At 44.1% G+C, this 14,676-nt stretch overlaps 1 protein-coding gene across 1 annotated transcript; it reads right to left on the bottom strand.

Annotated features, from left to right (window-relative positions):
• Positions 1–1,642: 1,642 nt before the first annotated feature.
• LOC307239778 (uncharacterized protein) lies at positions 1,643–14,297 on the bottom strand. The gene is made up of 7 exons (XM_080013334.1): positions 14,202–14,297; positions 12,128–12,187; positions 11,009–11,320; positions 5,947–6,009; positions 3,871–4,024; positions 3,139–3,513; positions 1,643–2,801 (listed from the first exon to the last, which is right to left on the bottom strand). Exons 2-7 carry the CDS (start codon positions 12,182–12,184, stop codon positions 1,795–1,797), a joined length of 1,968 nt encoding a protein of 655 aa, XP_079869460.1. The 5' UTR covers positions 12,185–12,187; positions 14,202–14,297; the 3' UTR covers positions 1,643–1,794.
• Between the last annotated feature and the right edge of the window lie 379 nt (positions 14,298–14,676).

Below are 14,676 nucleotides of genomic sequence, written 5' to 3'. Positions count from 1 at the left end.
CCATCCCTTTATGACCAGTGTACTTATCTTCTGATGGCTACTTCCAGCAGGATAATGCACCATGTCACAAAGCTCAAATCATTTCAAACTGGTTTCTTGAACATGACAAGGAGTTCACTGAACTCCAATGGCCTCCACAGTCACCAAATCTCAAACCAGTAGAGCACCTTTGGGATGTGGTGGAACGGGAGATTCACATCATGGATGTGCAGTCGACAAATCTGCAGCAACTGCGTGATGCTATCATGTCAATATGGACCAAAATCTCTGAGGAATGTTTCCAACACCTTGTTGAATCTATGCCATGAAGAATTAAGGCAGTTCTGAAGGCAAAGGGGGGTCCAATCCGGTAGTAGCAAGGTGTACCTAATAATACAAGACATCTTATCACATTTATAACTTTTCTTACTTATTGCACATCCTCCCACACTTTATTATACAGTAATCATTTTTTTCAACCTTCCGCACTGAAGTGCTCTATCATCACGTAACATATTCCACCCTTCCCTGGTGCAGTCGTACCAGGTTTTGTAATTGTGTAGCTCCCCCTCCTGCTGCCAAAACAGCTGTGACCCGTGGAGGCATAGACTCCACCAGGCTCTGAAGGTGTCCTGTGGTATCTGGCACCGAGACATTAGCAGCAGATCTTTAGTCCTGGAAGTTGCGAGGTGGGGCCCCATGGATCAGGCTTGTTGTTCCAGCACATCCCACAGATGCTCCATCGGATCTGATCGTAATCCCGCCTATCCGCCTGATGTAGAAGAAAATGTGATTCATCACACCAGGCCACCGTCTTCTAATGCTCTATGGTCCACTTCTGGAAGAATGTGATGTACAACATTACACCTGAACCATTTAGTTACTTTGAAGATTAAGCTTATGCATATACAACTTAAGGTAAGTTGATGTAAATTATTGTAAAAATTGGACTGCTAACCACTTTGACAAAAAGGTCTTAGGTCATTGTACCAAGGCTTGAATGCTTCGCGGTATTGAAATGGCTAACCTTTTGAGTATATAGTATCACTTTCAAAGAAGTCTCTTGATGAATTATATTAAGGTGGATAGCACCCAAGTGCCCTTTTCCTCGAGTACTGTACTTAAACACCTCAGAATTTGGAGAACATACAAAGCTCCTGTTCCCAGATGTATGTCGGAAGTGTTGCTTTTTAAATACAGCCCCATCTCACTCACCTGTATGACAGCAGTCCATCGGATCCTGGATTTAATGTGTCCTATTAAAAACTTTTCCAAATTCCAAAGGGTCGTCCAAACCATTATCCTATCTTGACTTTATTCTTAAACTTAATATTTCCCCCCTCATAATTTTGATTTTAATCTTGTGGTAGTATTCTTTTTCCATTTTTAAAAGTTACTCTTTTTTTTCACTCTAAAATGAATTATTAATGATTTATTACTGAATTTCCCTCCAGGATTAATAGTGTCATCTTAGACCGTAGTTTAGTGCTTGTATATTTTTTTATTTTAAAATCTGAAACTCAAGTTTATTCTTCAGTAATTTGCTGCTCAGAGATGGAAAAAATGTGGATGTGTAATGCTCAATTTCCTTTAATTAAGCCCCAAACGAAGGTTGTGTGAACAGTATCGCAGTGTGGCCTGTTAGAAGTTGTTCCCTGGAATGTCCACTCGGCGACAGCAGAGCATTATGAGTTTTCCCTATAATACTAGATGTGCTACACCCCCCAAAAAAAACACAGTCAGTGGGTAGATGGTAACAAGACTATATGATCTTTACAACCTTTGGTGATACAGAACAAAGACATTTAGACGGTTCTAATCACAGCTCAAAGAGCAGAGAGGTGGAACACCATGAAAATCAAACAATTCCACTTCTCTGTGTGTACGCTCTGATCGGGTCAGAACATCAGACGGTCCTTGATTTGACCCTGAGCGCGTGAGCAGCTCTGTGGCTCCGCTGCAGCAGCTGTGGTGTCTCTTCAGGTTACAGGCCTGGGTGAAGCTCCGCCCGCAGCGAGCGCAGCGGTAGGGCCTCGCCCCTGTGTGCACGCGCTCGTGTATCCTCAGGTCGCTGTTCCTCCTGAAGGTTTTCCCGCAGCGTGTGCAGCCGTGGGTCTTCTCTGCCGCATGCGTGCGCTGGTGCTCCTTGAGCTGTGGCGCAGCAGGGAAACTTTCACCGCAGCGAGGACAGAGGTGCGGCCTCTCCGCTGCGCCGCCGCACTGGTGAGCGTTGAGGTGACTCTTGATGACGAAGCTCTTCCCGCACGGCTGGCAGCGGTACGGCTTCTCCCCCGTGTGGCTGCGCTGGTGCACTGTCAGGTGACTCTTTGTGTTGAAGCGCTTGTCGCAGAGCGGGCAGTGGTGCGGCTTCTCGCCGCTGTGGATCCGCTGGTGCTCCACCAGGGAACACCTTTGGCTGAAGCTCACGGCGCACTGCGGGCAGCGGTGCGGCTTCTCGCCGCTGTGGACACGCTCATGTCTCCGGAGCTCGCCCTTCGTGTTGAAGCTCTTCCCGCACTGTCCACAGCCGTGAGGTCTCTCCCCTGAGTGAATACGCTGATGTGCTTTCAGATAACTCACCTTGTGGAATGTTTTCCCACACTGATCACAGCTGTACATTCCTGGTGCAGGGTTCTGTCTCTGGGTGGTTCCAGAGGTTCTTACTAGCTGACAGGTGACAGAGGGGAGGAGACTCTCTGCTCTGATCTCTCCACTTCTCAGCTGTTGAACATAAAGCTCGCTGTGACTCCTCTTAATGTGCTTATGGAGGAAAAGTTGAGATGAGAAGGAGGACCGAGTCTGGGCCGACTGCGATTTCACTCCTGGAAGAACAGTGGGTAGAGAGAGAGAAAAAGAGCGGATTACCGAGAAGTCGCAGTAAAGGGACTGGCATCAAGTCGACCGACGCCCACTTGACGCTATTTGAACGTCCAAACTTTATGACAGTTAGGTTTTTGGTTTACAGATCATTGCAGCGGTTTTAAAACACCCAAGGGTCGTCATGGTAACAAGTTAATGCCATGCCACAGAAAATAAGACTCTCAAACAAAACATGTCTTTTATGACTCCTTCAGGTTAAAGCGGCTTATAAACGACACTCAGCGAGAAGTTGTTCATCTGCGACACTGATCCAAACAGCGACAGAACAAAACCAGTTACCTGACGGAGGTTCTGTGGTCTCCTCCCAACCTCCATCACCGTCTTCAGTCTCAGGTTCAGAACAGTGTGAAGAGAGGAGCTGCTCAGCACCACTTGGTTCTAAAGCAGCAGCTGTATCTTCTGGATCTACTTCTGTTTCCATCTGTTCAGTTGAGGTGCTGGCTACAGGTTCTGCCTCTCTCTTCTCCTCAGTTTGCCACTGATGAAGCTGGGACCACTGAGCGCACTCTTCATCATGTTCCCTCTTCACAGGGAACTCCTCCTCTTCCTCTTTAATGTGTGGGGGCTCTGGCTCCTCCTGGCCCAGACTAGGGCTCCACTCCTGCTGCTCAGGGGGAAGCTCCTCTTTACAGACAGAGAGCTGCTGGACCTCCGCTAGAATAAAATATTTGTTATATTAAAGTATTTTAATGTCAGTCAATCTCCTCATAGAACCTACATATCCAGACACACTGCTCAGGCTCTTGAGTGTGGCCTGTGATCAAATCCACCAACTACATTGTGATTATTCCATTGACTAAAACAAGGTAAAATTACGAAAATATGACAAAATCTTATGAGAAACTTAATGAAAGGATTAAAACTACATTTAAAATCCCTGTCAAAATAAAAACTACTGATCAATGTTAAGAGTAGGATCGTTGCATCTTTAACCAAAATACTAAAAGCAGTTTCATGTTTATGTTTGGCACAAAAAAGAAAGCTTCATATGTTGCTTTAACCATTCTGTACCTTGCTGAATACCTATTGGCTGGATGTGCGATTGATTCCTGTGTGGCTGTTCTCCTATTGGTCGCCTGTAGATGACAGGCGTGGTCAGGGTTTGTCCCTGCAGCTGCAAGATGAGTTGCGCTGCCGAATTTATGACGATATAGGGAAGCACCGGCTGGAAATACCACACACACACACACATACACACAGACACACACACACACACACACACAGCTAAACGACTCCATCAGTTATTCACACCGTAGCCCTCTCATAACGAGGCTAATCACATTGTATGCGAGCTCCTACGGCTAACTATATATATATAAATTAATCTGATTAGGATATACCCCTTGAAATGCATCATCTTGGAAAGAAACCAAACATGTATACTAGAGATGCAGTGATTGCAATTTTCTTGGCCGAAAAAAGTCTGACCTGCAGATTCAGATTTTGGCCGATTCCGATATTCAATCAATTTTATGTTTATAATCTTCTTCTTTCGGCTGCTCTTGTTAGGGGTCGCCACAGTAGATCATCTGCCTCCAATACCTTCTGTTCTGTACATCTTCCTCCCTTACACCAACACCTGAATGTCCTCCCTCACCACATCCACAAACCTCCACTTCTCCAGGCTCTCCTCAACCTGCTTCCAACTCTCGCTACAGATCACAAGGTCATCCGCGAACTTCATAGTCCACGGAGACTCCTGCCTGATTTCATCTGTTAACCTGTCCATCACCATTGCAAACAAGAAAGGGCTCAGAGCTGATCCTTGATGCAATCCCACCTCTACTTTGAATGCCTCCATCACGCCTACTGCACACCTTACCAAGATGGGTACCAGTAGACTTCTTCTCCACTCCTCCGGCATCCTCTCTCTTTCCAGGATGGTGTTAAAAATAAATATTATATAGATTAAATAGATATTAAATAGACTATTTAATATATTATGCATTGTCTTCCGATCATTTTGAGTTTATATCCGTGATCAGAGAAATCAAATTTTCTTATCATTTTGTCTCATTGGGTATATCTGCTGTACATCAATGACACACACATTGTGTGATCTGATCACGCTCACGTGATAGGACAGCTGCACATACTGCTGTAATTAACCACAATAGTGAGATTGCAGATCTTGACACTGTTTATTATTGTTCTTTATTGACTATGGAACAATAATAGAACATGAAACTGTCAATGAGTTCCAATAAAATAAAATATGGGACTGTCACCAAATTTCAGTAGAATTCAACCTGGAACTCTCACTGAGCTTTAGTGGGGAACGACATATAACTAACATGGAAATGTCCACTTCAAACTTCAAATTAAACTCTCTTTCACTTTTAAGTGGAAATATAACTTTCTATTATATCTATATGGTATTCATCACTGGTATTCCTCATATTCATCATTCAAAAATAAATTGCAACCATTACAAAAAAAAGTCCTCATAATAAATGCGACCCTTCTCACTCTGGTTCACTGGAAGTCCTCCTTCGCTTAGTGTGCGTTAAACCAAGTGAATCAAATGGAATGACTCGTTTTACTGAGTGACTTGTCAAGAACCAAGTCTCAAAAAAGAGTACAACCTTTTGTCACGATCGGAGTTTGTGACGTGCACGACAAGTATGAACAACCAGAACAGACCCTCCGCTGTAGTGACAGCGATAGATACTCACTCTGCACAATTTTTAATATTGTCAGGCGATAAATTATTTATCCAATCTTCATATACGTTGAAGTACCTCCAAACATCCGATATTTTCTTTCACTCTCTATTTGAGCGTATTTTTTTCCCGTAGTTTCAGCTGGCATTTCATGCCTGCGTAATTTGACCAAGCGTGGTTGATACACAATGTGCATGCAGGTTGGCAGGTCTGGAAACCTCATGAAACTGCAAATATTAAGAGATTCAGGCCTGATTCATAAAAAAGTTTTCTGCTTAGGTTCTCTCAGCCAGGGACCTGACTTACTGAACAAATAAAAAATTCTTTATTGTGCAGAAATAGAGTACAAAGGCTCCAGACAATGGGCCTAGGGTAGCACAGGGTATTAAATCCTTTATATTTTAACTACAAACTTATTACTCACCACTTTGGATGAAGTTGTGTCGCTGCTCTCCGGGACTGAAACTTCCACTTCAGCGACACCATCCTGCAAGCGAACAAAGCAGATTTATCAAGTAGAAAAACAAAAGTAAAAACACCATGAAGTAATGAAGATGTCCGTTCATTTAAATTTCCATCCAAGACACGTGACGTTCAAACTGCTGCTGAAAAAAAAAACACGTGACCGGGTACTGTGGGCGACAACTAGTGAACTGAAGGGAAAGGTGACTTTAAGAAGGAGAAAACACACAGAAACCCAAAAGACCCCCATGAACTGCATCTAGGTAGGCTTGGGCAGATTAACAATTAAATCATCTATTGGCGATCAATTCTATCGATTGACATTGATGACTGATAGATGAGAGATTTTTCAAATTTTTTTATCCGCCAGGAAAAATCTGAGCATTTAAACGGTGTAAGTGCAGTTTACCGTGTTCTAACCCTAACCCTAACCGGAGCGGAGAGAGGGAGCGAAGGCCCTACCCCTCTCTGCTTAGAGCTGTTGAGTAACCACTGGTGATCGGATCCCACTCCCCGCTCTACAGGCCCCTGCAGAGATTTTAAAAGGGGCAGGTGCTCAAAAAAAAAAAAAAAAAAAAAAAAAGGCACATGGGCCCCTAGCTCCGGTTCAAGGCATTTTGTCGCTCTGTGCAAATGGAGCAGCACAGCAGAGCGCAGATCACACCTGCGATGGTGCGCATCTGGAAGCCTCTGAGCTGTGATGTGCGCACATTGTGGGCCCATTTACATTAAATGTGTGCCCGATAAAAAAAGAGCATCATGGGGCAATAAGGTGCAAAGGGGCAGGTGCACTATCTGCCCCCCCTGCACGCGCCTGCTGCTGAATATTCAAATTTTGTGATTATAATATACCAATATATAATGTAATTTCATAGAGAAAGCTTTAGATTTATTTTGTTCACTTCATTTTTTTACTTGTATGAAACATAAATGAAAAGCAAAAATGTAACTCAAGGAATTGAAGCGGAGATTCTTTTGTTTCTTCTCCAGATAGCGGTTCCCCCATGTGCCGGTTCCCGTAATTGTGTGTTTTACATCTATTTATCTTTCTTTGTTTCCTTCATGTATGAAAAAACCTTTTTAAACACAACGGAAATAAGAGACTGACCTGTGCATGCTTCACATGATTGCCCAAAACTAATCTAGAGTAGAAACAGGAAGTAAGATGCTCGAAACAGGAAGTAAGACTAGGAAACAGGACGTTTCACAACAGTAAAGTGTTCAGCTGGTTATAAGCTGGTTGAACGGTTATAAATGATGGAAGCAAGACCTGGGATGGAAAACACAACTGATCATTTAAAGTCACGTTGTGTTTATTGTGTTTATAAACATTTAAAAAATTGGGTAATGTCTGTTTGGATTCCTCTGCTCTAACAGAAGAGACAAGACACAAAGTTGCCCCTCTTCATTTCACCCCCCTAAGAGTGTGTGTAAATATCTTAAGAGCACCAATCCCCAAAATACTGAAATTATGGACATCAAGGTATTCCTTAATAAATATTGTGACATTCGATTTTTTCATCATCTGCCAGCACCAGGGATGACTAACCCTAACCCTACACTAACCCTGGGAGCTGTTCAGCTGGTGCCAAAACTGACAAAACGGTGGCCGAATTGTTTTTATCATTTTATAATGATCCTATATAGTTATAATCCATATTTTAATATTCTCACAACTTTTCACCATCAACGCTCCAGGGAAACAATTTTTTCCCAAACAAACAGAGATACCACGCCCATTTTTTTGTTGTTGTTTTTTTGGTTTTGTTTTTACATATGGGGGCAACCATTATTGTCAGACCCTGACTTGTTTTCAGTTTTGGAGGCTTTTGACTTTTACTCCACTAAATCAATCTTTATCTTGTCTTAATATACTGTATAATAACATCAGGATTTCCATTTGTATGTACAGTGGTACTTTGACTTACGAGTTAACCCTAACCCTAACCCTAATTCTGTCATGAGAGATGTGATCACAGACACATATTTTCCTTTTTAGCAGAAAGCTTAGCCTTTGGAAAAGCAAATTTGATTTCGGACAGCGTGGGGAAGTGTGCAACATTGAGGTTGCGTAGTTGCGTAGTTGAGACGGAGCTTCACCAAGAATGCTTTCATGTGTGCATAAAGTTGTGGTACAAGCTGGTCTTTGCCTTTTAGGTTCTTGTTCATTGTGTTAAAATGATAACTAAGATCAACTAAAACAGCCAGGTCTGCCAACCAATGAGGGTCACTCAGCTCATGAAGAGGTCGGTCCTTCTTTTTCAAAAACTGGTCGATTTCTGATCTCAAGGAATAAAACCGCTGCAGCACCGAGCCGCAACGATGCCAGCGCACATCAGAATAGTAGAGTAAGTCCCTGTATTCATCATCAAAATCGGATAGGAAAGCTTGAAATTCCCTGGTAGAGCCCTCATGCTCGAATTATGTTGACGGGTTTCACAACCGTGTTCATCACATCACCAAGCTTGACTGTCTTGGCACAGAGGGCTTCCTGGTGGATGATATAGTGCATTTTAGCAGCCTCACCTCCACTCTCTCGCACCTTGGCGCACACCACAGAGGCCATTCATTTGCGCTCACCTGTTTTTGCTGGAGCCCCATCCATTGTTACTCCACACAGCTTGTCCCATTTAAGTCCCATCTTGTCAACTGCATCTGACACAGCTTCAAAAATGTCCTTACCCGTTGTTGTGCCCTTTAGACTTCTAAGATCAAGCAGCTCCTCCATAATGCAAAAGTTATCGTCAACTCCCTGCAAAAAAATTACAGCTGTGCAGTGTCTGTGGTATCTGTGCTCTCATCACATCACAAACTTTATCTGACACTTGATGTTTTAAGTTCACTGGCAAGTCTTAGATTTGCTGCATAACTGTGTTTCTGGATATGCTAACGCTGATAAATTCCCGCATTTTCTCCTGCAACTTCAGTGAGGCACTGTTTTATGAAGTCACCATCTGAGAAAGGTTTCCTGTGTTGAGCAATTGGTTGAGCTACCTTGTAACTAGCTATTGTGGCCTTTTCTTGTCTTTTGTTTGTCTTGTTTGCATTTCTTTGATTCTGCCATTTTTGGTCACCTGTAACAAAATGTTTCCTTCATTGCTCTTGTTTTGTGGAAAAGCTGCCTTGTTCAAGACTGTAGCTCCACCTACTGTTAAAACGTATTAAGTACAATACAGTCAAGCGTAACTTTCATGTGTGGGCCATATTCAATTATATTTTTAGAATTTGCTGCGGGCCAATTAAAAATGCACCACGGGCCACAGTTGGCCCGCGGGCCATAGTTTGGACACCCTTAGTTTGTGGATACACCATGTGGTGCTACTTGGACACCTCTTCAGTGATGTACCCGAGGTCATAGGGTGTTTCGGGTCTTTAATCATCAGACACCCTCACCCGGGCGACCCAGCCAGGGGCAATCAGTCCCCGGCTTGTGTCCAACTGTCCTGCTACTCTCAGATCTCCCGTCTGGATCCACAGCCATCGTGAGGCTTTTTCAGCAGCCTCCAAGATGTTTTTCATGGCTCTTTTGCACAGCTGACCTTTAACTCCAAGAAGTTTGAGGGTTCGGTGCAATGACTGGCCAGCGAATCCCTGGCATCCAACTTCAACTGGTTCGCCACGGGCTTTCCAGCCATTGCTCCTACACTCAGACATCAGCTCTGCGTACTTCGCCATTTTGCGCTCGTTGCCTCTTCAATTCGGTCTTTCCAGGGAACATTAAGTTCCACTATGACCACTTGCTTTGTAGAATCCGATGTTAACACCATGTCTGGGCAGAGTGAAGTGGTTCAGATGTGTTCAGGGAACCTCTTCTTTCCCAGATCGACTTGGAGGTGCCAGTCCCTTGCAGTGGCAAGAAGCCCACCCAAGGAGCGTGGCTGATGTTGTACCTTCTCCCCAGCTCTGACGAAGGTGATGGACTTCTTGGGGGTGGGCTGATTCTTGCTGTTCTGAGCCGCTGCGCTGATTGTGTCTACCAAAGCCCTAAGGACCTGGTTGTGGCGCCAGCTGTACCACCATTCCCCAATGCCTTCGAACAGCAGCTCAGGATATGCTCCAGGGTGCCACATTTTTGGCACAGTTGGCATGCCAGCGTGTCAGCCAGGCCCCAACGATGCATATTGGCTGGGCTTGGGAGAACATCATACACTGATTGGATGAGGAACTTTATGCGCATTCGTTGGGCTCTCACGAGCTTTGACCAGGTGATCTTACGCTGTTTTGCATGTTCCCACCTAGTTCAGGCGCCTTATTGGTCCATGCCAACCATCTTGGTTCGGCGGTCTTCCTCCACATCTGTTCGTATCTCATCGTGAACCAGTTGATGCTTCTCCCTCCCTCTGGCTTTGTCATAGCGTGGCTTGGGAAAACTGCCCAGTCCTGCCCGCCCCACTGCCACATTGCCGGCCAAAGTGCTGTGCCGCAGCCGTGCCTCCGCTCTGTCGACTGCTTCCTGTGCCTGCCACCTCCTACCAGTCTTCACAGATTCCTGCTGTGGCAACTTTAACATCACAGGAATCTCTGTACATCATCACCTCCCTGGCGCGTGTGGCCTTGAATTCCTCTGTCAAACCACTGAACGGAAGCTGCAGCTTGGTGGAATTCCCATAGAGGGCGAGGCTGCATAGGGACCGAGGGAGGGAGCCTGAACCACCTCTGCAGAAACTGGCTGATGGTCTTCTCCAGAGCCTCCACAGTTCTCATAGGCACCTCATAAACAAGAAGGGGCCAGAGTAACCTAGGCAGGACTCCATGTCGGTACATCCAGGCTTGGTATTTCCCTGAGAGCCCTGACTTGTTGATTGAAGTGAGCCAGTTTGCCAGGTCGCTCCTGGTTTGTTGGTGTACATAGATATGTGTTATTTATTATCTCATTTTAATCTGTCTCTTTCTTGACTGAACTGTTTTTTTGCTGCGTAACGCCTGATTGTCTGTCCAGGATTAATAAGTCTTATCTTATCTCATTTTGTGTCGGGGTATTTGTACTTTTCCCGCAGTAAAGCTCTGTTTTGCACATATCTCACCCCAAGTCCTACGTCTGGTGCGCTGAGCCTCCTGTGGAGGCTGGGAACCGCTCTCTGGTTCAGGTGGAAGCGCTGTGGCGGCCTCTTGCGCTCTGGAGACGGCAGGAAGTAGTCGTCTCGCTCGAAATGATCGCTGCACACGCGATGGTCGGCCGAACGAAGCATATCCAGCGGCGTTTCGACATCCATCCCCAACACCGCCAGCCACAGATTCAGCCTTCCACGGTCCTGCAACGGAAGCTGATGGAAGCTAAGAGGGGATGTCTTCTTCATCCTGTTGCCACAGTTTGGCATGGCGCACATGCGACCCATCTGGAATTTAAGGAGGGATATTAGGGCAATCAAGAAAAAATATACACATAATTTTACATTTTATATTTTATATTTTAAGAATAAATGTCATTTTGTGGGAAAAAGTAGAAGACTAATGACAGGGAAAACCTAAGTTTTCATAATGTAGATTTTAATCTCGCAGTCACCTTTAACGTGGGAGTTTAAACGTTCCTTAAAAATTTACATTGGCTGTAATGTATATGCCCTATTTGGCATTCCACCTTCCTTAGCTGTACTGTATATGCTCTTATTTGGAGTTCCACCTTTCCTGGTTCACTACCCAGTAACTAGAGCTTGAAAACCTCTTGTGCAGCGATGACTGTGAGAAGGTTTCATATACAGGGAACATAAAAAGCATTTGTATTTGAATTGTGTTGTTTTCTGTGGTTTAACTTTCACGCCCTTTGTTCAAAGTTAATTTAGCTCCCCAAAAAATATTAATCAAACAATATATGCTGGTCACATTTCTTTTTGAAAATTAAAAAAGGTATTCATCACCTCTTGCCGTGTCTTCTTATAGAGCCGGGCAGCCTCATTTTTTGTCAGTCTATACGGCCGTTAAAAAGGGGAAATGCTTAAGCCATATTCAACTGTGTTGATTTATTTGTGTTGAGTATCAGCCCTGGTGGCGGTCTTGTATCACATGATAACAGTTTGCCTCGCTACTTGTGAGGCAATTATGGGCGCTGTCCCTATATAGCATGACAATGTCCACACTACTAAGTCAACTATAAAAACAGCCAGCTTTTCATGAATGGAAACAGTGAATCACTGGACAGCACTTACAGTTTCCGCTCTTGCTGCAGGTAGCTCTGTTGGCAGGGAAAGACCTACAGAGGACATGGCCTGCAAAAAATGTTTAAAATAAATTGATGACAAAACCATTATGACGACCTGGTCCTAGACAGGGGACACAAATACAATAATGTGACTTTTAACAGTTTTTCAAAAAGAGGAAGTTGGACAAAGAGGTTCCTTCATGCTGTGGTTGGAATTAGAAAGTTAGAAATGTAGGGAAACAACATTTTAATAAGAGCATTTTAATATGAGAATCTTAATGAGAGCACTTAAATAAAAGCATTTTAATAGGAGAATCTTAATAAAAGCACTTTAATAAGAGCATTTTAATAAGAGCATTTTAATGAGAGCACTTTAATAAGAGACAAGGCCAAGCTACGAAAGATAACATCAGTTATTATCTCATTATGCTCACACTTGCTTATGCCCGCTCTACTCCCAAGGAAATACGGGGGAGCGGGAGATTTGATATGTTTCACAGATTTTACAGAGCTTTGAATCTAGGATTCTGGATTGTGACGATTCACTTGAAGCATCGTTCTATATCCATCGTTGGAAATGAATGAAATACGTGTCCTTCAAACTTTGCTGCCGGCATTTGGTGCACCCGGGGACAGAACACCAACTTGGCCTTCCTGCAGCCATCACTAAACATTTACCGACCATGTTATCTATTTGATCTGACTGAAGTTTTACCGTCCAACGTTTCACGGAAAGAAATGTGGATTAAACCAAGGAAGGCGGAACTCCAAATAAGGGCGTATGCATCACAGCCGGGGAAGGCGGAACTCCAAATAAGGGAGTATATGTCACAGCTTCCCCCCACACCATCTGTGGATGAAGAGTTTGGTAAGGAGAAAAAGTCGCTTGGACAGTCAATCTAGCTGGTTTATGACAGTGTATGATTAAATACATTTCAGCTTCAAGTGTCTGTTTGGAAAGGGATTGAGATTGTTTGTTAATCTTTATGGGACCTCTGGGATTGTGCTATGCCATAGCCTCTGTTCTCAGATACAGCGAATAATTGGAGCATAGACAAAGTACATAACAGTTTTTATAATGTTGAGGAGACATATGAAACCATCATATTGTAAATTTATTCTCAAAAATCCCTCTTTCATCTTGTAGTTTCTATTGAAACATAACTTTAGTCTCAACATTTTGCCTTAAATATGTAATTTAGATTCTTTATTTTCATTGGGAGTGACAAGGATGGACAGGATTAAGAATGAGTACATTAGAGGGACAGCTAAGGTTGGACAGTTTGGTGGAAAAGTGAGAGGTGAGATTGAGACGGTTTGGACATGTGCGTAGGAGAGATGAGAATTACATTGGAAGAAGGATGTTGAGGATGGAGCTGCCAGGCAAGAGGAAACGAGGAAAGCCAAAGAGCAGGTTTATGGATGTGGACATGCAGGCGGTTGATGTAAGGGAGGAAGATGCGCAGAACAGAAGGAATTGGAGGCAGATGATCCGCTGTGGTGACCCCTAACAGCAGCAGCCAAAAGAAAAGAAGAAGAAGAATAAGAAAAAGAAGGTAAATATAAATCGCTCTTGCAATCGCAAACATTTCCACGAGTAACTAGATATTCATACTGTTTTGGCAGTTTCGACCCACCACCCAAGTGGCGTTTTCAGGGCCCTCCGGCACAGAAGACGGGGGTGTAAACGCCAGTTTTGGAATTAGCCAGGAGCATATAGAACATGTCATGACAGGGCTCCATCCTGAGGATGTGGGGATGGGGGTTTTACCTGCTGCTCATTAGACCAACCAACGAGCATTATAATAACAGCACTTTAATAGCAATATTATAATAAGAGCACGTTAATAAGTGCATTTTAATAAGAGCATTATAATAAGAGAACTTTAGTAAGAGCACGTTAATAAGAGCATTTTAATAACAGCTCTTTAATAGGAATATTATAATAACAGCACGTTAATAAGAGCACTTTAATGAGACCTGGGGTCATTTCCGGTGTCCAGCCCTGCTATCGCTAATGCTAACCCTAGCCTAGCAGCTGTTACCTCGGCAGCAGAGAGTCGGACATGAATCCGCTTTACCTTCCCTGGATCCAGTCCCGGTGTGAAAGTGGAGGTGGCCCAACAGGAGACATGGGGGACGGGGTAAGGGGCAGCGCAGCTCCGCTTCACACCGAAGGTTCCAGATTCTCTGGGCGAAGCGAGAAGCGGAAACGATTCGTTCGTAGCGAACGAAAGGGGTCGTCGTTTGTTGGCCGCGACTCGGGCTGAACAGAGACGACTCTCGAACGAGATCCGTGAGTCGCAGCAAATCTACTTGGAAACAGGAAGTGATTACTGATGATTCAGTTTACAGAGGGTGAAGAGCGTTGGGCATCATCCATATCGAATGTGACTCGTTTACACTTTGCATTCCTCCTAAATACATACTCTTGAGGAAGAGTCGGGAAGTGGAACGCATCTTTGTACAGAGACACTCACAAAAACCCAAATCTCCAAAAGGAGACGAACCTGTCATCGCGACACGTGACCAGCGCCTCCTGCAGAACCACGTGAT

Source organism: Zeus faber (assembly GCF_960531495.2).
Source record: "Zeus faber genome assembly, chromosome: 14".
NCBI lineage: Eukaryota > Metazoa > Chordata > Actinopteri > Zeiformes > Zeidae > Zeus > Zeus faber.
This window is presented reverse-complemented; position numbering and strand designations above follow the sequence as displayed.

Coding starts and splice junctions, on each gene's coding strand:
- LOC307239778 (XM_080013334.1), bottom strand. CDS start 12,184: ATGTCCTCTGTAGGTCTTTCCCTGCCAACAGAGCTACCTGCAGCAAGA. Junction 4,025..5,946: donor ACACAACTTCATCCAAAGTG/GTGAGTAATAAG, acceptor TGGTATTTCCAG/CCGGTGCTTCCCTATATCGT. Junction 3,514..3,870: donor GCCAATAGGTATTCAGCAAG/GTACAGAATGGT, acceptor ATTTTATTCTAG/CGGAGGTCCAGCAGCTCTCT.